A 22,113-nucleotide genomic window follows, 5' to 3' on the forward strand; every position below is an offset into this window, starting at 1 on the left:
GGTTAGCATGTAGCAGCTTTACCTCTCTTCCATCTTGTCCCAGTCTTCCTTGTTGTCTAGAACATGTGAGATGGCATAGTTCATTCCTCCAAATATTCCCTTCACTCAAGATCAGAGGATTTAGAATGGCCCACAATGATGATGTCCTCCAAGCATTTGTTTTTACAAATGAAGAAGATGAAGCCAGAGATATGTATTGAGAGGGCCAAGATCACATACGCAATCACTCTTTCTTATGGTTTATAGGTTTCTGCTTATATTCAAAAGAAGGTCCTTTCCCCATTTATGCTCCCTGTGACCAAATAGGGAGGGGATTGTAGACCAGGATTCTAAGACCCAGACCTAGCCCAGCTGTAGTTAATTCCACCACCATCCACCAAATTACCTGGAAATCAGGTAAGAATGGGGTGTGATGTGTGGGGTTCTTAGGGGAAAGTGACCATATCTACCAGGCTTGTTGACACAGTGAATAGAACATCACCTCTGGAGCCAGGAAGGCCCGAGTTCAAATCTAGCCTTAAACACTTCCACTACGTGACCTTGGGCAAGTCACTTAATATCTGGCCCAGTTTCCTCATCTAAAAAATGGAAAATTCTTTTTTTTCAGTCAAAGATAAGGTTTATTAGAACATCTTTCATATTGGACAGACTCTTAAGGAGTCTCAACATTAGTAAGCTATTGACTAGCTTTTAAATAAGCATCTTAATGGAGACAAGATGAACCTTATATACAGAAAGACTATGGAAGGGATCTAGGAGTGGCCAAGTAGTCTATGAAGTAGTATAACTCCAGTGATCTGGACCAATTAGGGAAGGGAGAATGGAACCTAGATGGGATTAATGGTGGGAAGTGGCCTGGGACCATAGGGAGGTCTAGGCTAGGTTAAGGGTGAGAGAGAATTGGGAGATTGGGTGTAGCCAATATGAAAGGCTAATTGATAAGATTATAGTCTCAGGCAAATGCCAGTTTGCCCATGTGGGAAAGTCCAGGGTTTTTCCTATTTGTGGTCTACATCCCATCCTCATCATTCCCCCCTCAAACAAATGGGACCCAAATTCTTGTGGGGTCAGGGACGAAGGTCTTGGCTTCTGAAACTGCTTCCTGCTGGCAAGGTGTGCAGAGCTGTCCCTGTGTGGAGGGCATTCCAGAGAGGAGGTTGACTGGAACCAAGCATAGGCTGCCTCCATGGAACAATGGGGGGACACTAGCTGGTACCTGGTATTTGCTACCAACTGTAGGGGAATGGCCTGTAGTCTGGAAGACAGAAATCTGAGAGAAAAGACTGCAGGGCCCAGATATAAAGCAGGGACAAGATTTAAGACCCAAATTATGAGAAGATAAAACATCCTTAGTTGAGTTTGGATTCAGATAATTTTGTTTCCAACCCTGTAATATGAAATCCACCTCATAGCCAGACTCAGGAATAGCAAGGTGGGTAACCTTCCTTTTCCAAGGAACGTAATGGGGAAACTGAGCCAGGAGGCTCCCATCTTGGACTGAGGCTAAAACTGTCCTCTCAGCTTTCCCCAGTGCTGACTTCCCGCCACTATCACATTCTCTGAGTAGCTTGTAACATTTCTCTCACATGGTGGATTCTTGATTATCAATGGATTATTATGATCCATGAAACAACTCAAAATTAAATCCTATGAGCTTTTGCCTCACACAGCGAGTTTCACTAATCACAGCTTAGGAAAAACTTGTCCAGGATTTACATCTCAGACTTAAATTTGTCCTGGTGTAAAAAGCCAATCATTAGAGATTTCTAGATTCTTGCAAATTCTTAGCAAGCCATAGCCCAAAAAAAGCTTTTTGGCTAGTTTACACATTAAAACAACAACCAACAGTAGCCGAAATATTTTAGTGGTAACCGAATTATGAAAAGTTGCTTTACATAACTGATACAAAAAGTTCACCAATTTGAAACGTGAAAGAAACTCATTACCAATCAGGTGACTTCAATTTTGTTAAATTCATTTCCAAATTACTTTACACAGAGAATCAATATCTTGTGATTAACAGTTAAAACTACAACTTTAAAGGAGTGTGCTTACCCAAGTTCAGAGGCCAGCTTCTTTACCTTGAGCAGGATGTGCTGAACCTGGGTAATGCTTCCAGGCAAAGGTTGCCTTAGGACCCAAGGCCATTGCCACTGGGGCCCACACTGTAGCTGCTGCCCCTCACCCCTCCTTTCTTTCCCCAGGTAGGGAGGGCAAAATCAAAAGGCAGTGGGAAAGGGTGAAACTCTCTTCTCCTATGAGAGGGGTTAACAAATACCCTCTTGACTCGAGGGAAGGGAGTGGGAGAAAACAGTGACCAGGGTTGTAAAGAGGAGTTTCAAAACTCCTTAATGATCAATCACAAAACCTCCAGAATCTGCCAAGATATTTTTAGCTATTCTAACTTTAGGGAAGGGAGTAAGGAAGCCTCAGGGAACCAAAAAGCACCTGCAGTTTTCCCCAATTCCCTAGCCCCGAGGGAATTAACAGAATTGGGCATTCAGTTCCCGATTTGTGTCTGTCCTTGTCCTCTATGCTGTGGAAGGTGTACCCAGGTCTGTGGCCTTGAAAGGACCTGGTCAACCAAGAGCCTGAGAGAGTCAGGCTGAGTGTGAGACAGCCTCATAACTGCTTGAAAAGCACCTCCAAGCCTTGGTGCTTAGAGAGTGACCCCAACTGCAGAGCAAGTAAGGAGGGGGAGGGGAGGCTTACACACCTTCCTGTCTTGGCTGGAGAAGAACTTGGGGTTAGGCAGTTTCCTATGTGCGCCACCAAAATGTTGAGGTTTACAGGTGCTAGGACCCCAAAAATCACAACATGCGAGTCCCGCCCAAAAAAATTCGACCCAAGCCTTCTTTCAGCCAAAGACAAGGTTTATTACAACATCCATCATATTGGACAGACTCTTAAGGATTCTGAACAGTAGTAAGCTATTGGCTAGATTATATGTGGCTAGATTTTAAGAATCTAAACCAAGAATGGAAATGTTAATAGCACACATCTCCCGGGATTTGTGTGAGGATAAAATGAGATATTAATTGTAGAACAATTAACACAGTTCCTGGCACATAATAGGAGCTGTATAAATGCTTATTTCCTCCCTCCTCTATATTGTTTCCCAGAAATATTGGATTAATCCAAGGCTTTTGCAACAGAGGATTATTGTACCTGTCTTCCTAGAGCCCATTGAACACTAAGATTTTTATATCTTTTAGCATATTTTTAAAATTTTTAGGGATGCCAGTTTCACATGACAGGTTCCAAGGACAAGTTTGGTAGGGAAACTACAGAGTATTTGAGAACTAGATGAGATCCAAGAGAAGAAATATCTCAATGAAAAGGCCCAGAGTAGCTCTTCTTACTTTCTTCTGGAACATGTGTCTCTGACCTCTTCTGAAACTGAGGAGAGAAGATGATTGGTGGGTTTTTTGTTTGAGCAGGTTTCCACTAGTTCCCCTGCCCGTACTGAGGCACTTGGGTGTGCTGGTGTTGGTGTTTGCCTACTCCACCACCTGGGTTTCAGGATCTCCCCCTGGTATGCTGAGGTGGGGCTTTCTGATAGCTTGCTTCTAGGCCTCCCATTCTGTACTGCTCCACTCCTCCTAGGGCAAAAGGGGCCTTTCCCATTAATCCCTCAAGTTACCTGACTTGATGTGGAGGACAGAAGATGTCATCAAAGAGCTGCCTAGATGAAAAGCCCTGGAGGCTTCCATGCTTGAGGGACTAGAAGGCTAGCAGGGGTAAGTGCTATCCTCTTAAGAATTGACATGGGGCAAGAAAGGGGTTATCAAGGTGTTATAACCCTGTAGTTTGTGTTTTTCTAACATAAGTAAGGCAATTTTTATTACTTGTAGTCACAAGACAACAGTTGGACTATGGACTTCACATCAGAAGCTATATTCTCACATATTACTAACTAATTTATTGTCCTACAGCTTGGTTAAGATGAAAAAGGACAACGGGAGATGATGTAAAAGTAAAAGACAAATGGGGTTAGTACAGTAGGGAGGGGGAAGCTCAAAGTTAGGAGACTGAGGAAGATGCACTTAGTGGGACAAAGTGATTTGAATTAAGACTGGGCTATTCTAGGAAAAAGTACTGCAGATGGAGCCGGAGCATCCATTGTCCTTCTCAGAGTGAGCATTGCTCCCCGTGGGAATGTATTTGTGCACTGTTTCTTCAGGACAGCAATACTTAGTCCACCCACAGGCCTTTTCAGCAAAGTCATGCTCTCTTGAAATCCAGTCACCTACAGCAAGCCTAGGCTCCTGATTCCTTAAGTAAAAGGACAAGGAAACAAAGAGTGAGAAGAAGAGTCAGAAACAACTTTCTGGGAATTTGAGAAAAAGCAGAGAAAACAATAAATCCAAAAGAGAAAATGTGGCTAACAAAGGAAACAAGAATTTCTTAAGTGCTCACTAGGTGCCAGGTCCTGTTCTGTATGGAGTTTGTATCTGAAATAAGTATGTCAAAAATCACAGAGTCAGAATTATCCTTTAAATAGGCACTCTTTAAATTGCTCATGAAGTGTATGGGGCAGAAGCTTTAAACATAGGACTGTACCTGGAAAGAGACTAGGAAAATCTTAACTTGAGAAGCTTGATAATGAAGCCTTCCTCCCACCTTGTGTCAGACAGCTGATGAACCAGAGGTTTATAAGAAGACATATTTCAGACATTGTCAATATCTTGATTTTTCTTGGTTGCTTATACTTACCTTTTTTCAGTGGGGGAAGGCCTTCAGATTAGGAGGCAGTGTGCATTGGTGGAAATTGGTAGGGATAGAGTCTGGACCTTTAGTTCCACTGCTATAAGGTATTCTCATGAACAAACACCCTCTACCACTGCAGGTCAAGACTTTCTCTACAACTTCTCATGTTAGAGAGTTGCCTATGGGACCAAATGGTTCAGTGTTGTGCCTTAGATCAAAGAGCAGGTATTTGTCAGAGGTTGCACTTGAACCCAGGCCTTCCTATCTCTCAGATCACCTCTCTACCCACTGTGTGATGCTGCCTTTGGAGAAAGTGATTGCAGTTAAGAAACAAAAAACAGAGACTCAATAACATATTTAAAAATAAAATGCATAAAAGAAAGCAAAAAACATAGGCACACTGAATTATTTAATTATTTACCTTCTTAAATGTAATACTGTAAAAAAAAAAAGAATTCATGGAATAAGAATTTATGGCTTTATCCACCAACCGTCTCTTTTGTATTCTTTTTTAAAAAAATTTTTTTAGGGTATTGGGGTTAAGTGACTTGCACAGGATCACACAGTTAGTACATGTCAAGTGTTTGGTCTGAGGCCGGTTTTGAACTCAGGTACTCCTAATTTCAGGGCCAGTGCTCTATCCACTGCGCCCCCTAGTGGCCTCCTTTTGTATTCTTCATGAATCGCAATGTTTGTTCTTGTGGAGTGGTAAGTTCATAATTTTTAAAATGAAGGAGGGAGAGGCAGAGAAGAGGAATGCAGCAGCTGTAGTCTATAAAGGAAATCAATCTGCCTCAGAGAAGGGATGGAACAGAGAGAGGTGTTATGGAGACTGATCACATACATTTTATTATGCAAAGTTCCTAGCCAAGCTGTGGATAAGGAATGGGTGAAGTATATTCATGTACGAGAGAGAGAGAGAGAGAGAGAGAGAGAGAGAGAGAGAGAGAGAGAGAGAGAGAGAGAGAGAGAGAGAGAGAGAGAGAGAGAGACTGAGTGTGTGTGTGTGTGTGTGTGTGCCTTTTGCAGGTGGAGGTAAGACATATTCAGATATAACCAGAAAATAAAAGTTAAATAAAGACTTAGCTATCATGGAATTGATTATTTCAAAGAAGTACTCTTGGAAGTGCATCACCTGTGGCTGCATATGTTACTAATACCACTACTCTATTCCTTCTTCTTGCAAGAAGACTACAAAGAGGGGCAAGTAGATGGTGTAGTAGATACAGCACCAGCCCTGGATTCAGGAAGACCTGAGTTCAAAACTGGCCTCACATATTGGACACTTACTAGCTGTGTGACCCTGGGCAAGTAACTTCACCCCAAATGCCCTCACCAAAAAAGAACCCGCCAAAAAAGCCTTCTGACGTATCTCCCTCCCATAACTCTGTCCCTAATCCAGGCCATTTCCCTCTCTTCTGTTCAACTGATCCCCCTCTAGTTACGGTCTCTTCATGTAAGCTCCCTAGTCAGTAACTTCCAGTGGTTTTCTATACCAGAATCAAATATAAAGTCCTATTAGGTTTTCTAAACTCTTCCTAACCTGGCTGCCTCTTACCTTTCCACTCTTTCTGCACTACTTTAACACACCAACAATCTATTTCCTGACTGAGCTTTTCTACCAGTTTTGCCCCACTCCTGGATCTCTCCCCTTCCTCCTGCTCATCTCCTGACATCCCAGACTTCCTTCAGATCCCACCTAAAATCTCATCTTCATTCAGCAAGAACTTTCCCCCCATCGCCTTAATCCTAGAACTGACCTTTTGCTGATTAACTCCAATTTATCCTGCCTACATACTGTTTGTACATAGCTGGGTGCCTGTTGTTGTCTCCCACTGACTGGGTCCTTGAGAGGAGAGGTTGATTTTCCCTGTCTTTGTACCTGCACCACTTAGCACAGTGCCTGGCACACAGAAGGTGCTTAAAAATGCTTGGTGACTTACCCTGAATGACTGTGAAAGAATGAGGACGTGGATGCAAGGTCAGTTGTTCTTCAGTCATTTCAGTCGTGTCTGACCCTTTTGTGACCCCATTTAGGGTATTCTTGGCCAGGGTACTGAAGTGGTTTGCCATTTCTTCCTCCATCTCATTTCATGGATAAAGAAAACGAAGCAGACCAAGCTCTGTGACTTGCCCAGGGTCACACAGCCAATAAGTGTCAGAGGCCAGATTTGAACTCAAGAAAAGGATTCTTCCTGACTTCAGGCTGTGCCACCTACATGCCTGATTTACCTGAAGAGTGTAAGGTTTGGATCAAAATGAGCCAGCATTTGTCCTTTTTAGTAAAACCCACAGTTTTGCTTCTCCAATGTACACATGAGGGATAGAATGAAGAATTCTGGATGTATCTGCAATATTAATGTTAATTGTCCAACTTATTTATGTCTCTCCTACATTCCCCCAAATCTCTATGTATTGGAATTATTCTCAGCTCTCTGCCCTGCCTTTGTTGGGAGAATATAATGTGTGACTAATGTGGGGCTTGGGATGAAGGAGGCAGTGGGGGTGGGGCAAAGAGCTCAGTCCTGACAAGACAGCAGTCCCTGCTCTGACCTAAGGTTAAGCAGCTGTGCTCTGAGCTGAGGCAGCCAAATGTCACCAGGTTTTTGTTCAGGGCTGGATCACTGTGACAGCCCAGCTGTAATGATGTTCATAGCAATGCAGTCCAGCATCTTCACCCTGTACAGTGATGACTGGGAGAGTATAGTCTGTCCCAGACCCACTGCCACTGAACCAGGCGGGGACTCCAGAATGCAGGATGGCAGCACCATAGATAAGGAGCTTGGGAGGCTGTCTTGGTGGCTGATAGTAGCAGGCTAAATTATTGCTTGTCAATATTGTCTTGTAAGATTTCTTAGACACCCTGTTTTCCAGCGCTAAGGCAAGCAAGTAAGCTGTTCTGAGCTTGGCATAACAACGATCCGCTGTCTCACCATCGGGTGATCTCACCCCTGGCAAAATCATATATTATGACATTGCTTTGACCAGGTACCCTCTGACCTCAGAAAAGCACCAGACAGGTACCACATTCTGGTGATGAAGTCCTCTTATGAATCAAACTTGTCACATTGCTACTGTTACCTCTCCCAGACCTGAGCTGAAATCCAAGTTCAGCACTTGATAGCTGGGACCTGGGCAAGTCACTTCACCCTAGTTTCCACATTTAAAATAATGTCTTTAACAGCACCTGCTTCCCAGGGATATTTTGAAGACCAGATGAGATAGTCATTATAAGGTACTCAGCGGGCTTGGAACACAGTAAGCACCAAGTAAATGTTTGCTCTGAGTTTTATTGAGCCCATCTAGCAGACGCCTGGCATTCCTCAGACCCAGACAAATGCTCTCCACGTCTCCTGGTTTCCCTCGGGTCAGAGGAAACAGACACAAAGCCAGCACGGCCTTGTCCTGGCCGGCGCCCCCTTGACCTCTCCTGCTGCCCCGGGCCCACTCGTGTCCTGCTCCTCCTGGATGCCCCAGGGGGCTGAGCGAGCACTCCCGCCAAACTGCCCCAGCCCCTAGTCTCCCTCCTCAGAGCCCTGTCTTCCCTGCGTGTTTCCGTCACTTTCTCCGACAGGATGCTGGTGCACAGCAAGCCTTTCATTGGAATCCGGCCTGGTGTGACGGTGCCAGAGTGGGAGAGAGTGTGCCTTGATTACCCACGGAAGAGCCTCGAGGTCTGTGAGCCCACGCCTGGCTACTCCCCGTGGCCTCTGAGGTTGTGAAGACCACGCAGGAGGTAAGGGGAGGAGTCGGGGGGGCGGGCCTGCTGGCAGGAAGAGCCAGGCGGGGCAGCCAGGGAGGCAGGACACATTCCAAGACGGGGAAAAGGCCGAGCTCCAGGCATGCGCAGAAGGCGCCTCACGCTTCAGACTACGATTCCCAGAAGGGCGTGCTCGCCTCAGGGGTATTTTCCCAACCCCTAAAGGAGGGAGGACGGGACTTCCTTCTTACTAGGCCACTTCCGCTTCCCTTTCTCTCTGCCTGTTCCACCCTCGCTTGTTCCCGCTTCCCATTCTCTGTTCTGGGCTGAAGTGTGACCTGTGAGCAGGGCCTAGAGCGGGGCCGGGCCCAGGCGGAGCCGGTGCGGGGTTGCGGCGGGGCGGGGCGGAGCACCGGGGGCTGGCTGGGGAGCTCACGGAGAATGGGAGGAGCGTCCGGCAGAGGAGGAAGGAAGGCCCCGAGGGGCTCCCAGGGGTCTGGGGGCGGCAGTGCTTGGGGGTTCGGGGGGGGTTGGAGGCCGAGCAGGCGGAGGCGGAGCCTGGGGGCGGGTTCTAATGCTCCTTCAGTCTCGCCCCCAGCTCCCTGTCCCCCTCCCCGATCTCCCATCAGTGGAGAAGTGGGAACGTCTGGTCTGAGCAGGGCAGACCCCCACGTGACCCCTCACTCTCCTGCTTCTCCTTTCCTCCCCAGCTCTCCCTTCTGTGGCCTCTGCTCTGCCCCAGGAGGACAGCCTGGAAAGAGGGAATGGCTCCTGCCCTGACAGCCACGCCCGGGAAGGTGAGTCCACTTGCTGCTTTCCTCAAATAGCATCTTAGGCCAGAGACCGTGGGATAGGTTTCTTTGTCCTGTGCTGTAACACTAGAAATCGTGGGCATCAGAGAATCATATAACCACAGACACCACTGCATGCTCTGCACACTGAAAAAAAGAAAAAAGACCTTCCAGTTACTTTGTGGGGTTGTTTTTTTTTTCTAATTTTGAGTTCTAAATCCTTTCCACTTCCAGTCCTTCCCCCACCCTTTGAGAAGGGAAAATAGGATAGCCATTATGACTGTAAGGTAATGCAGAACAGTTGTATATTACTCCTGGTACAAAAAAAAAAGTAAGGACAATGAAAGTGAGAAAGAGGGAGCTTCAGTCCTCACTCAAAGTTCATCAGTTCTCTCTGTTTTTTTAATGGTCCTTTAAACTTTTCCTGGGTCATTGTATTCATCAGAGTGGCTGAGTCTTTCACAGCTGATCATTACTGCTGCTGCTGTGCTCAGTCTTCCTGTTTCTTCTCACTTTTCACATTTATTGGTGTTATTTATAATTCATGGGATAAAACAAGCATTTTCAACAGAATAAAAACGAATTACATATGAAATTGCACATCTTTATGTTCAGTTGTTATTCCTTTTAAATGTATTACAAAGTTACCGTGTGAATTTTTTTCTCCCTCCTCCCCACTATGGCTACCATTAGACACAAGTAGGACATGTGTGTGTTTGTGTTTGTGTGTATGCAGGTATGTATATATGTGTATGTAAAATTCTTCTATACATCCTTTAATTTTCAGTTCTTTCTCTGGATGCAGATAATGTCTTCATATGTCCTTCATAGTTAATTTAGGTATTTACAGTAATCAAAATAACTTATTCAAATTCATTCTTAAAACAATACTGCTATTAGTATATACAATGTTCCCTTGGTTCTCTGTAAGTCATTCTAAGATCATTGAGCTCATACTTTTCTTATATTACACCAAAAATCTATCATAATCTTATACCACAACTTGTTCACCCATTCCCCACTTGTTAGGCATCCCTGCAATTTCCAGTTCTTTGCCACCAGAAAGAGAGGTTGTATAAACATTTGAGAACATGTGGGTTCTTTTCTTTTTTTCCCTAATCATCTTTGGAAATGGATCTAGTATTGGTATTGCTGGATCAGTGAGTATAGATAGTTTAGTAGCTTTTTGGGTAAAATTACAAGTTGCTGTCCAAAATAGTTGGATCAGTTGACAATTCCACCAAGAATGAATTAGTGTCCCATTTTTCCACATCCCTCCCAATATTTGTTGGTTTCCCTGTCTATATTTCAGCCACACTGATAGGTATAAAATGATATCTCAAGGTGTTTGAATTTTCATTTCTCTAATCAATTATGATTTAGAGCATTGTTTCACATCAGTATAAATTGTTTTGATTTCTTTGTTACAAAACTGCCTGTTCATATGCTTTGGCCACTTATCAATTAAGGAATGATTTGTATTACAGATTTCATAAATTTCTTTATATGTTTTAGGTATAAGACCTTTCTCTGAGATCATCGAGAGTAGTTTTTGCAATTTTTTTCTTTCCCTCTGATCTTGGCAACATTTGTTTCATTTATACAAAACCTTTTTAATTTAATGTAAGCTAGAGCGGGATGGCGGTGTAAAAAAGGCAGGAAGTCCTCTCAGCCCTCCCCCCCAATATCTCTAGTAATTATTTTAAAGAAATTCTAGAGCAGTGGAACCCACAAAAAGCAGAGAGAAACAATTTTCCAGCACAAGACAACTTAGAAGGTGTCAGAAAGTTGTTGCACCAAGTGAGAGAGTAGTGCAGTCCTACACAGGTTGTACCAGTGCAATCAGGGCCCAGCAAACTGGAATCAGGCCTTGGGGCCACTGAATTACAGGTAGCAGTGGTGGTTTCCAGACCTCTCAGCCTAGAGATGCCAAAAAACCACTTAGAAGGTTAGCAGGAAAGGTCTGTTGCGCCTTGGTGGGAGTGGAGCCAGGCTGAGTGAGTACAGCCCCATTCTGACCATAGAAAATTACTGTGGTGACAAGGAAGATCCAAACACACTCAGAAGAAAACAAAGTCAAAGCTCTTACATCCAAAGCCTACAAGAAAATATTAATTGGTGTCAGGCAATGAAAGAGGTTAAAAAAGCTTTTGAAAATCAAGTAAGTAGAGGAGAAATGAGAGTGAAGCAAGAAAGTCATGAAAAATGAGTCAACAGCTTGGTAAATGAGACACAAAAAAATGTTGAAGAAAATAACTCCATAAAAAACAGAGTAGGCCAAATGGAAAAACAGGAAAATTCACAGAAAAAAAATGCTCTGTATATTTCTCCAAAAACATGGAGAATTGCCATTAAATAATGGGAGCAGCAGAAATAAAGGGGTAAAGCAAGTTGTTCTCCTAAGAAAACTTGAGAGGACCTCCAAGGGCTGAGTTTTGGGGTAAGTGAGGTGTAGTCACTTCCAGGCTGACTTCATTGAATCAACAGATTAGAGGCCCTGGATCAGCTCTGCAAGAAGCAAGCTAGGCCTCAGAAATTTTACCTCGCAAACTTGCACCTCAAACTTTGCCTAAGGACCAGCAGAAGGCTGAATGTAGGAAGACTGAAAAACCCTCCAGCCCCCTCCCTCTGTTTCCCAAAGCTAGATCTAGCAGAGCTGACCAGAAGTTATCTGGGGTTGTAGCTGTTGGTGAGAAGTGAGCACATACCTGGTGAGTGCAGTACCACAGGGACGAACATTTTGGGGGCAGAATGGCTAGAGGCCTGAACTGTGGTTTAAGGGAGGAAGGAGTCCCTGAGGTTGAGCCCTTCCACGGAATTCAGAAAATAACAGTAAGCATGACTTGAGGCCTAGAACTTGGGGATTAAAACTTGATTATATAAAACTGAAAATCAAAATAAGCAAGCAGAGGGAAAAGAACCCAATTGTAGATAGATACTTTGGTGATAAACAGTATCTGGGTTCATATTCAGAGGAAAAAGTGAGGTAAAAAAAGCCACTCCTGTCCCAGAAAAATAATGTTAAATGGTCACTAGCCGAAAAAGAACTCTTGATTAACTTAAAATGGAACTCAAAAATTAAATGAGAGAGATTGAGAAAAAATTAGAAAAACAATAAAAGCAATTGAAAATTATGAAAAGGAAGTTAGCCAATTGGAGAGTTATAAACTCTTTTGAAAATTATATTTTATTTTTCCACTTAATAGTTTTTATTTTTTCAATTACAAGTAAGGATAGTTTTCAACATTCACTTTTGATTTTGAGTTCAAACTTTCTTTTACCTCCCAGCCTTTCTTTCCGTTTCTCCTAGATGGCAAGAAGTCAGATATAGGTTACACACGTACACTCATATTAAACATAATTGTTGTGAAAGAAGAATCGGAACAGGCTGGAAAAAGCTACAAGAAAAGAAAACAAGCAAAAAAAAGTGGAAATAGTATGTTTGCTCTGAATTCACTCTCCATGGTTCTTTGTTTGGATGTAGATAGCATTGTCTTACATCATTGTGTTGCTGAGAAGAGCCATGGCTGTCAAAGTTGATCATTGCACAATTTTGCTGTCACTATGTATACTGTTCTCCTGGTTCTGCTCACTTCATTCATCATCAATTCATGTAATTCTTCCTCTGTTATTCTCAAATCTGCCTGCTCATTATTTCTTATAGCACAATTGTATTCTATTACATGCAGGAACCAGAACTTGTTCAGCCATTCCCTATTTGATAGGCATCCTTTCAATTTCCAATTCTTTGCCACCAGAAGAAGAGGTGCTATAAATATTTTTGTACATGTGGGTCCCTTTGCCCTTCTTATAATCTCTTTGGGATACAGACCTAGTGATGGTATTGCTGGATTAAAAAATGTGCAGTGTTTTAGGCCTTTTGGGCATAGTTCCAAATTACTCTCCAGAATGGTTGGATCAGTTCACAACTCCATCAATTCTTGTTGGGCTTTTGTCGAAACTGCATGTTTCTTTGAGGCTTGGTTATAGACTTTTTGGGTTGTTTTTGTCTAGTCAATTTGCATGGGACTTTTAAAACTGTCCTCTTTTTCTTTTTCGACTTCCTTCTCTTCTGTGCATCTTTTCTCTTTTTTTCTGACAACACTATCTCTAGCTCTCTTCTTTTACATGCTACCCTCTCCTTGCACGTCCAGTAAAAAAAGAAAAACAACGCATTTATAGCCAGTAAGCATAGTCATGTAAAATAAATAAACAAGTTTGTCAGCACTTTTGTGTTAGAATTTCGGTAGCAAGTTTCATCATCAGATCTCTGGAGTCATGGCTTATTATTGAATGGTATTGTCATTTGTAAATTGTTTTCTTAGTTCTGCTCTTTTCTCCCTTCATTGCTTTATGCAAGTCTTCCTATTTTCTTTCAAAGTATCGTTTTCAAGATTTCTTAGGGCACAATAATATTCCACTTCATGAAATGATCAGGTATTTTCCAGTTGATGGGTATCCCTATGTTCCTAATACTTTGCTCTAACAGAAAGGACTCTCAAGGTCTCTTTTAAGAACTTTGGAATGGAATATGTGACTTGGGAGAAACTGGTACAGGAGTGCCCATCATGGCATGCCCTCATCTGAGAGGGTGCTATACTCTATGAGCAAAGCAGAATGGAAGTAGCTCAGAAGAAATATGAGATGATTGAATTTAGAGAATCTACCCCGAATGTTCACATGTATTATTTTTTTTTATAGTTCAGTATCTTTTTTTGATTATTTATAGTTTTGAAGTATTTGTGTATTATATTTTGTTGGGTCTGCTTATTTTGCACTGTCAGTTAATGCATATCTTCAAATGCTTCTCAGAATTGCTTATATTTGTCATAATTATCTATATAAATGACTGTTGTTTATATACCATATTTTTCTAGCTGTTCTTTAGTGTTGAGAATTCAGTTTGTTTCCAGTTCTTTGCTGCCCCAAAGACTTCTCTTTGGAATGTTTCTGTCCAAAAACTCAGTGTTGGCCTTAGTCTGGTTATACTGAAAGGGAATGGCAACATTGTACATTCAGAATAGCCCTGGATTTGAAGGCAGCAGGACCTGCGCTCAAAGTGTAGATGCATCAGTTACTCCCCTTTTGACCTTAAGCAAGTCAACTTTCCCTCTGAGGGCCTCACTTCCCTAATTTGTAAAATGAGAAAATTGGATTCTTAAATACAGGAATTGGAAAGTAATGGTCCTTTAACACCCTTTTCAATAGTGAAAAATTGTTCACATGTTGTTACAGACAGGAGATTGTAGTCCACCATGCTGGTCTTTGCTCTTGTGGTTCCAGGAGCATGGAACACAATGGTGTTCATTTCAGAGCAGCACATTTCAAGAAGCACAGTGATTGGATGAAAAGAGGAATGGTAGCTCTCTTACTTCTGAAGAGACCAGGCTGATTGCTCAAAGAAACTGGGCTTGTTTAGATTAGAAGTGAATACTTCGGACTACATAATAGCTATCTTCAGCTATTTCATTTTCATTGTTTATTTCAGCGAGTACAAAAGAAATTAGCCATATTTCTCCTTCAGCTCAGAGGGTAGAAGTAGGAGCCACAGGTGTTCAATGTAAAAATATAAAAATGAAGGACAAGTTTAAAATTGATGTCATTGGAACCATTTACAACAATAAGCATTAATTAAATACCTACTTAGTGCCAGGCACTGTGCTACGTGCCGAGGATACCAAGGACCGAAATACTAGCTCCTTCCATGAAGAAATCTGCAGACTAATTAGAGAGTAATTCTTTTTTTAAAAATTTTTATTCGTTTAATTTTTAATTTATGGAATAACACAAGCATTTCCAATACGTGTATAATAACAAAAGATGATTGTATGGGAAACTAAAAATCTGATATCTACAACTTGCTATTCTTTTTAAATGTATAATGAAATTCCATATAAATTTTTCTCCCTACCCCCCCAAACTCTAGAGATGGCTACCATTAGATACAAATGTCTGTATGTGTGTGTGTTTGTGTTGTATGTTTATGTTTATGTGTATATAAAATCATTCTATACACACTTGTATTAGTTCTTTTTTGGGAGAGAATTTCTTAAGTGCATGCTATATACCAGACACTATATTGGGATGCAAATAAATAAATAAAACAATTCTTGATGGCAAGAGAATGATGAAATGGCTAAAGAAACAAAGGTTCAATCTTTGGGGCATATCAATATATTAAGCAATGCATGGCAGTTGCACAGAAAACTGGGACCAGGCCCCTTCCTTATCTTAGATGTGGATCCTGAATAGGGCAAGACATACTTTTATAAATTAAAAACAATCAAGAGCAATTAATTAAAAGCAAAAAATAAAATGTTAGGTAATCTGATTTCCAATTGGAGAAGCGACTGGAAACTTTTCATGTTGGGGGGGGGAAAGGCAACAGGTTCAGTTCCCTCCATTCAGAATGAGGTGTCCCACTCCCTGAAAGTAGTATACGATGAAAGGAACATGGGAACAGTAATTAATTGTTCAGTAGGGGGCCAGCTTTCAGATAAGACATATGGGTTGCTTCAAATGTACTTGTGAGAAAACTCTTTTAACATTTGACTGGGTTTCTGATCAGCATGGACTGAACAGCAGGTAGAGTAGGTCTCCTCTCTGAGTCATGCAAGGCTAAGTTCAAACAGTGCAATTAGGTTATCTCCCAATTCCCACAATTGAATAAATTTTTCTCAAAATACAGAAGTTGGACTAGACCTGTGATTGAACAAAAAAAGAACTGAGGTACCTCTAGAATTGAGTCAGAAAATGGAGTTAATGTGGTTGACTCAGTTGCCTCAATTCCCTGTACCACCTGCTGTCCTAAAACCCTCAATTCTCTCACCTTAATAGCAAGTAGTTTATATTTGAACTTCATAACAGTTAAGAGCTTTAGCTGGGTAAGCACAAATGTTTTTGTTATTTCAGGAATCAGTGACGTTCAAGGATGTGGCTGTGGAATTCACCCAGGAAGAGTGGGTACAGTTGAACCCATCTCAGAAAAAATTGTACAGGGATGTGATGCTGGAGAACTATAGGAACTTGGTCTCTTTGGGTAAGAACAGCTACCCCTTTGGAGTCTTGATACATACTGTGAGAGCAAGATTTTAACAGTTGTTCTTTGGCATGCAAAAGGAAACTCTTCCTAATCCATTTGTACCAAGAGACAGATTACTTGTGCTACCTGTTTCCAGGAAAAAGGTCCAAGCTTAGTATGCCTGGAAATTGATTTCTTGATTTGTAGTTATCCTTGAGAAACGTATCTTCCCCCCTGTTATTACCTCAGATCCAAGATATTCTTTAATTCCAACGTAGGGTTCATCATGCAGTGTTCCCACTGCCTAAGCAGTCAGTGAGTGAAATGAGCTATTTTTCCCAAGTCCTACTCAGTAATCCATTTACACAATATGAGTATCCTTTCAGTGGTCTTTTGTACTATCCTTGAGGTCTTCCTAGCATGCCTCCTTTTTTTCGAAAGAGAGTTTGAACTTGTTTTGAATTCTTTTATTAAGTTTTGTGGATACTTTTTGAAAAAAGATTTAATTTCTCCTTCCCCTGCCACCTGAAAAAAAAAAACCAAAAAGAAAGAAAAAATCCTACTTCTCCCTCCAACCAACCCATTGAGCTCCCCATGATTGAAGAAGAAAAAAAAAGTCAGACAAAATCAGCTAACATAGTGTTCTTGGGGGTATAACATATACCTAGCACCCTTATTCCCCCACCTTTCTAGTAAAGTTGGAGGGAGTATTTCATCTAGCTGTTCAATGATGGAACTCGATATGAGATGACTGCCCAGCACTTTTTCATTTTCAATGAACAGGATTTGCAGCTTCCAAACCAAATGAGAGTGACCAGTTGGAAAGAAAGAAAGTGTCTTCCTTGCCAGAGGCAGATATTCCAAGAAGCAGCTGTCCAGGTGACTGCATAAAACCAAGCAGATGAGTCATTGCAAACTGGTAATCTGTTGGTCATTTTAGGTCGAAGCTCTTGAAAACATTGAACGAAAGTGGTGTGTTAAAGCTTCTCTGGCCTATTGAGAGGAGTTGAGAGTTTTAACTTCATTTTTTACCTCAAGAAGTTCCTTTTGTACTGTATCTCTTTACTGTATGTCCACTCTCAAAGTTGTTGCCTCAGTACAGGGCAGTTATATCTCTTCTGTTCATTGAAGATCATCTTATTTCACCTGCCTCACTTGCATGAATTCATTCTTTTAAAGAAAGCACATTATTAAAAGTATTAAGTAGGGTGCTCTTGTTCTTTGTGAATTCTTTTCTGATATTATTTGTTTTGTGTCTATGATTATGTTGCTTTGCTGCTACTTTTAAAAATACTCCTAACCTAATTCCCGTTTCTTCAGCCTGTCATTTTATATGTTATCCTGTTTTTTTCTTTATGCTTTGAAATCATGTTTATAAAGGCACATTATTATGTTCATATCACAGGACTTGTATAGCCATAACCCCATCATTGGACCTAAGATTTTCATTATTTTGCTATTTTTTTTAAAGAGTACTTTTTTTTTTTTAGGCAGTGCGGTTAAAGGATTTTCCCAGGATCACACAGCTATTACATGTCAGTTGTTTGGTCTGAGGTCAGATTTGAATTCTGGTCCTCCTTACTTCACCACCAGTGCTCTATCCACTGTGCCACCTACCTGCCCTGTATTATTTTGCTCTTTCACAAAAAGCTGTTGTGAAAATTTGCTGAGAGTGCTTTGTTTGCTTTCAGTAACATATTGAGGCTGCAGACCTACTACTGGGGCCATAGGGTGAAAGGGTATGAACAGTTTTGTAGCTGCAGCTGAAATTCTTATCATTTAAGGAAAATGGCAGCAGCTTAATAAGTAGCTATTTCAACATAATTCCCAAAATTTATACTTTTCAGGTATCTTGCTAATCTGAAGGCTGTTTATTGCTACCTCCAAATTGTTTTCATTTTTGCTTCTTTGATTAGCAGAGCTTGAGTAATGTTTCAGGTACTTATTAGTCATTTCTCTTGTGAAAAACACCATATGTCTTCATCTCACAAATTTCAATCAATTCCTTACAAAGTAGGTATGTTAGATTTAGAGGAAATTTATAGCAACAGTTCTCATGTTTTCAGCCTCATATTTCTTCTTTATTCTGTTGACTTCTTGTATCTATTTCTCTTCCTCACTCTGAACTTAATTCTCTATTTTCTTTCTGTTCAGTCTTTTCCCTTACTATTTTCACTTCAGAGGATAAGGATACATCAAAATCATCTGTTTGTTTATTTTTTCTGAATATTCTTTTCCATTCAAATGTCAGCCATTGAAAGTAGAGTAAGGGTTCATTCATTCCCGCTTGGTAATTTCATGTTATAGTGAATTCATTTACATGTTACCTTTGAGTCATCATACTTTCACGTAAGATAAACCAATCTCTAGTGGAAGGCTAGTGAGACTGGCCTTCTGAAGTGAGAAGGCAAGAGAATATCTCTAAAACCTTTGAGCAACTAAGAACCTTGGAAAAGGGTGAAAAGGGCAGGGTTAATCAGCTCTGTATTCTTCCTTTCAGAGAGCCAGGAATTTGCTGGAGATAAACCTCTTGGATGTAATGGATATGGGAATGCCTTCCTGGGCAAGGAGCATCTTGCTGTGTGTCAGATAATTCATACTGGAAAGATGCTTTATGAATGTAAGGAGTGTGGGAAGGCTTTCCTCTGCAATTCAAATCTTACTCAACATCAAAAAATTCATACTGGAGAGAAACCTTATAATTGTAGTGAATGTGGAAAGGCCTTTAGGATTAAGAACAACTTACAATGCATCAGAAAGTTCACACTGAAGAGAAACCTTATGAATGTAGTGAATGTGGGAAGGCCTTCAAGAGGAAGTCAGAGGTTACTGTGCATCAGAGAATTCATACTGGAGAAAAACCTTATGAATGTTGTGAATGTGGAAAGGCCTTCAGGATTAAGTCAGGGCTTACTTTGCATCACAGAATTCATACTGGAGAGAAGCCTTATGAGTGCAGTGAATGTGGGAAGTCCTTCAAGAGTAAGTCAGAGCTTACTGTGCATCAGAGAATTCATACTGGAGAGATGCTTTATGAATGTAAGGAGTGTGGGAAGGCTTTCCCCTATAACTCATATCTTACTCAACATCAAAAAATTCATACTGTAAAGAGACTGTATGAATGTAGGGAATGTGGGAAGACGTTCAGGAGTAAAACAGAACTTACAGTGCATGAAAGAATTCATAGTGGAGAGAAACCTTATGAATGTAGTGAATGTAGGAAGGTCTTCAGGAGTAAGAAACAACTTATACTGCATCAGAGAATTCATACTGGAGAGAAACCTTATGAATGTAGTGAATGTGGGAAGGCCTTCAAGAGTAAGTCACAGCTTACTGTGCATCAGAGTATTCATACTGGAGAGAAACGTTATGAATGTCGTGAATGTTTGAAGGCCTTCAGGATTAAGAAACACCTTAGAATGCATCAGAGACTTTACACTGCAGAGAAACTTTATGAATGTAGTGAATGTGGAAAGAACTTCAAGAGGAAAGCACATCATACCGAGCATCAGAGAATTCATACTGGAGACAAACCTTATGAATGTAGTGCATGTGGGAAAGCCTTCAAGAGTAAGTCAGAGCTTACTGTGCATCAGAGTATTCATACTGGAGAGAAACCTTATGAATGTCGTGAATGTGGAAAGGCCTTCAGGATTAAGAAACACCTTAGAATGCACCAGAGAGTTCACACTGGAGAGAAACCTTATGAATGTAGTGAATGTGGGAAGGACTTCAAGAGTACGTCAGAGCTTACTGTGCATCAGAGTATTCATACTGGATAGAAATCTTATGAGTGTAGTGAACGTGGGAAGGCCTTCAGGATTAAGTCAAGGCTTACTGTGCATCAGAGATTTCATACTGGAGAGATGCTTTATGAATGTAAGCAGTGTGGGAAGGCTTTCCCCTACAACTCACGTCTTATTCAACATCAAAAAATTCATACTGGAGTAAAACCTTATGAATGTAGGCAATGTGGAAAGGCTTTCAGGAGTAAGGAGCATCTTACAGTGCATCAGAGAGTTCATACTGGAGAGAAACCTTATGAATGTAATGAATGTGGGAAGGCTTTCCGCTACAAGTCATGTCTTACTCAACATAGAAAAATTCATACTGGTGAAAAACCTTATTGATGTAGTCAATGTGGTACGTACTTCAGGAGGAAAACACATCATACTGAGCATCAGAGAATTCATACTGGAGAGATGCTTTATGAATGTAAGCAGTGTGGGATTGGCTTTCCACTACAACTCACAGCTTATTCAACATGAAAAAATTCATACTGGAGAGAAACCTTATGAATGTAGTGAATGTGGGAGAGCCTTCAGTATTAAATCAGAGCTTACTGTGCATCAGAGAATTCATACTGGAGAGAAATCTTAAAAATATAGTGAATGTGGGAAGGCCTTCAGGAGTAAGTCAGAGCTTCCTGTTCATCAAAGAATTCATCCTGGAGAGAAACTTTATGAATGTGGTGAATGTAAAAAGGCCTTTAGGAATAAGGAACAACTTAAAGTGCATCAGAGAGTTCATACTGGAAAAGAGAAACCTTATGAATGTAGAATGTGGGAAGGCCTTCAGGAAAAATTTGAAGCTTGCTATGCATCAGAGAATTCATACTGGAGAGAAACCTTAAGAGTATAGTGAATGTGGAAAGTCCTTCAGAAGAAAGAGTGTTAACGTGTATGAGCAAATTCATGTTGGTAACTTTCTTTTTGAATATAAGGAGCGTGGGGAGGCTTTCCCATACAACTCAGAACTTATTCGACATCAAATAATTCATATTGGAGAGAAACATTATCAATGCATTGTGTGTGGGAAGGCCTTCTTGAGGAAGGCACATCTTACTAGGCATCACAGAACTCATACTAGAGCAAAAAAATGATATGATTGGGCTTAGAGAAGCGCAGCAGAAGGAGGTGAAAAACAAGTATATCATCCTTATAGCTCAGAACATGTCCAGTAATCACGGGTCACAGTCTGTATCGTGAGTGAGGAGTCATACCTCCTTCCCTCCCTCAATCCATCATCTATGCCCTGCTAGATAGGAGTGGGAGAAGAAATTGTACAGCATATGAGCAAGAGGAGTTAGGAACATGTAAGAGTCCTTGTTCCCATAGGCAGATGCACAAAGAATGTGGCAGAAATGATTTAGCATGAAGATGATGGGAGACAGTGCTGAGCTGACATGGGAAGGGAACAGAAGATAGTGGAAGGAATGTTTGTGCAATACAGGTCCTTTGAGAGACCCACATTGATGCACCACTCCCAATGTTCATATGGACTATTTGTATCTGACTTGTTGTAGTCTTCTGAGCACATATTGGTCTGATCAGCCACTGATGGGCACACTGTACTTTGACCCTGACATAGTGATGTCATTTTGGTCCTCTTTGAGCACAAAGGACAACCACCACCACACTGATGCCATCCCAAGGTGAAGAGGCTGTTATGGTGTATGTAGTATATGATGTTCACTTTGCTTAGTTTCCACCACAGTATTTATTTTCCAGCTTTCTCAACAGTTGTGAAAAAGTGAGTTCTTATCTCAGAAGCTGGAGTCTTTGGGTTTATCACAGTAGATTACTATACAGTGACCACTGTGTCTTGTGTACGTAATCTATTCCACTGAATCTACCTGCCAAGACAAACCCAGGAACTATATGAACACAATTACAAAACACTTTTCACACAAATAAAGTCATATCTAAATAGTTGGAAAAATATCAATCGCCCCTGGGTAGGCTGAGCTAATATAATAAAAATGACAATTTGACTTAAATTTATTTTCTATTGCCATACTAATGAAACTACCAAAAAAATATTTTATAGAGCCAGAATCTCATGAGGATTAATGAAAAGTATTGCAAAGGAAGGTGGCCTAGCCTTAGCAG

General features: G+C 41.2%; 3 protein-coding genes across 4 annotated transcripts in view; 2 read left to right on the forward strand and 1 right to left on the reverse strand.

Annotated features, from left to right (window-relative positions):
* The window catches only part of LOC144454152 (uncharacterized), a 41,388-nt gene extending 19,387 nt beyond the window's left edge, over nucleotides 1–22,001 (forward strand). The window contains 5 exon segments of the mRNA XM_078149298.1: nucleotides 9,121–9,207; nucleotides 16,114–16,240; nucleotides 17,006–17,101; nucleotides 18,723–18,956; nucleotides 18,959–22,001. Of these exon segments, the coding sequence (XP_078005424.1) occupies nucleotides 9,175–9,207; nucleotides 16,114–16,240; nucleotides 17,006–17,101; nucleotides 18,723–18,956; nucleotides 18,959–20,490 (2,022 nt within the window). The 5' untranslated portion in view covers nucleotides 9,121–9,174 and the 3' untranslated portion in view covers nucleotides 20,491–22,001.
* Nucleotides 1–22,113, reverse strand: part of LOC110202780 (uncharacterized) — a 283,878-nt gene that overhangs the window by 60,207 nt on the left and 201,558 nt on the right. The gene's annotated exons all lie outside the window — the stretch shown is intronic.
* Nucleotides 8,639–22,113, forward strand: part of LOC110202767 (uncharacterized) — a 96,891-nt gene continuing 83,416 nt past the window's right edge. Inside the window, exon 1 of one of the 2 annotated variants that reach the window (XM_020979045.2) lies at nucleotides 8,639–8,750. The gene's annotated coding sequence lies outside the window, so the exon portion shown is untranslated. Of the gene's footprint in view, nucleotides 8,792–22,113 lie in introns of both variants that reach the window. The other variant, XM_020979039.2, reaches the window with a different exon arrangement.

The sequence above is a fragment of the Phascolarctos cinereus genome, unplaced genomic scaffold (genome assembly GCF_003287225.1).
Source record: "Phascolarctos cinereus isolate Bilbo 61053 unplaced genomic scaffold, phaCin_HiC Scaffold_2;HRSCAF=192, whole genome shotgun sequence".
In the NCBI taxonomy this organism is placed as follows: domain Eukaryota; kingdom Metazoa; phylum Chordata; class Mammalia; order Diprotodontia; family Phascolarctidae; genus Phascolarctos; species Phascolarctos cinereus.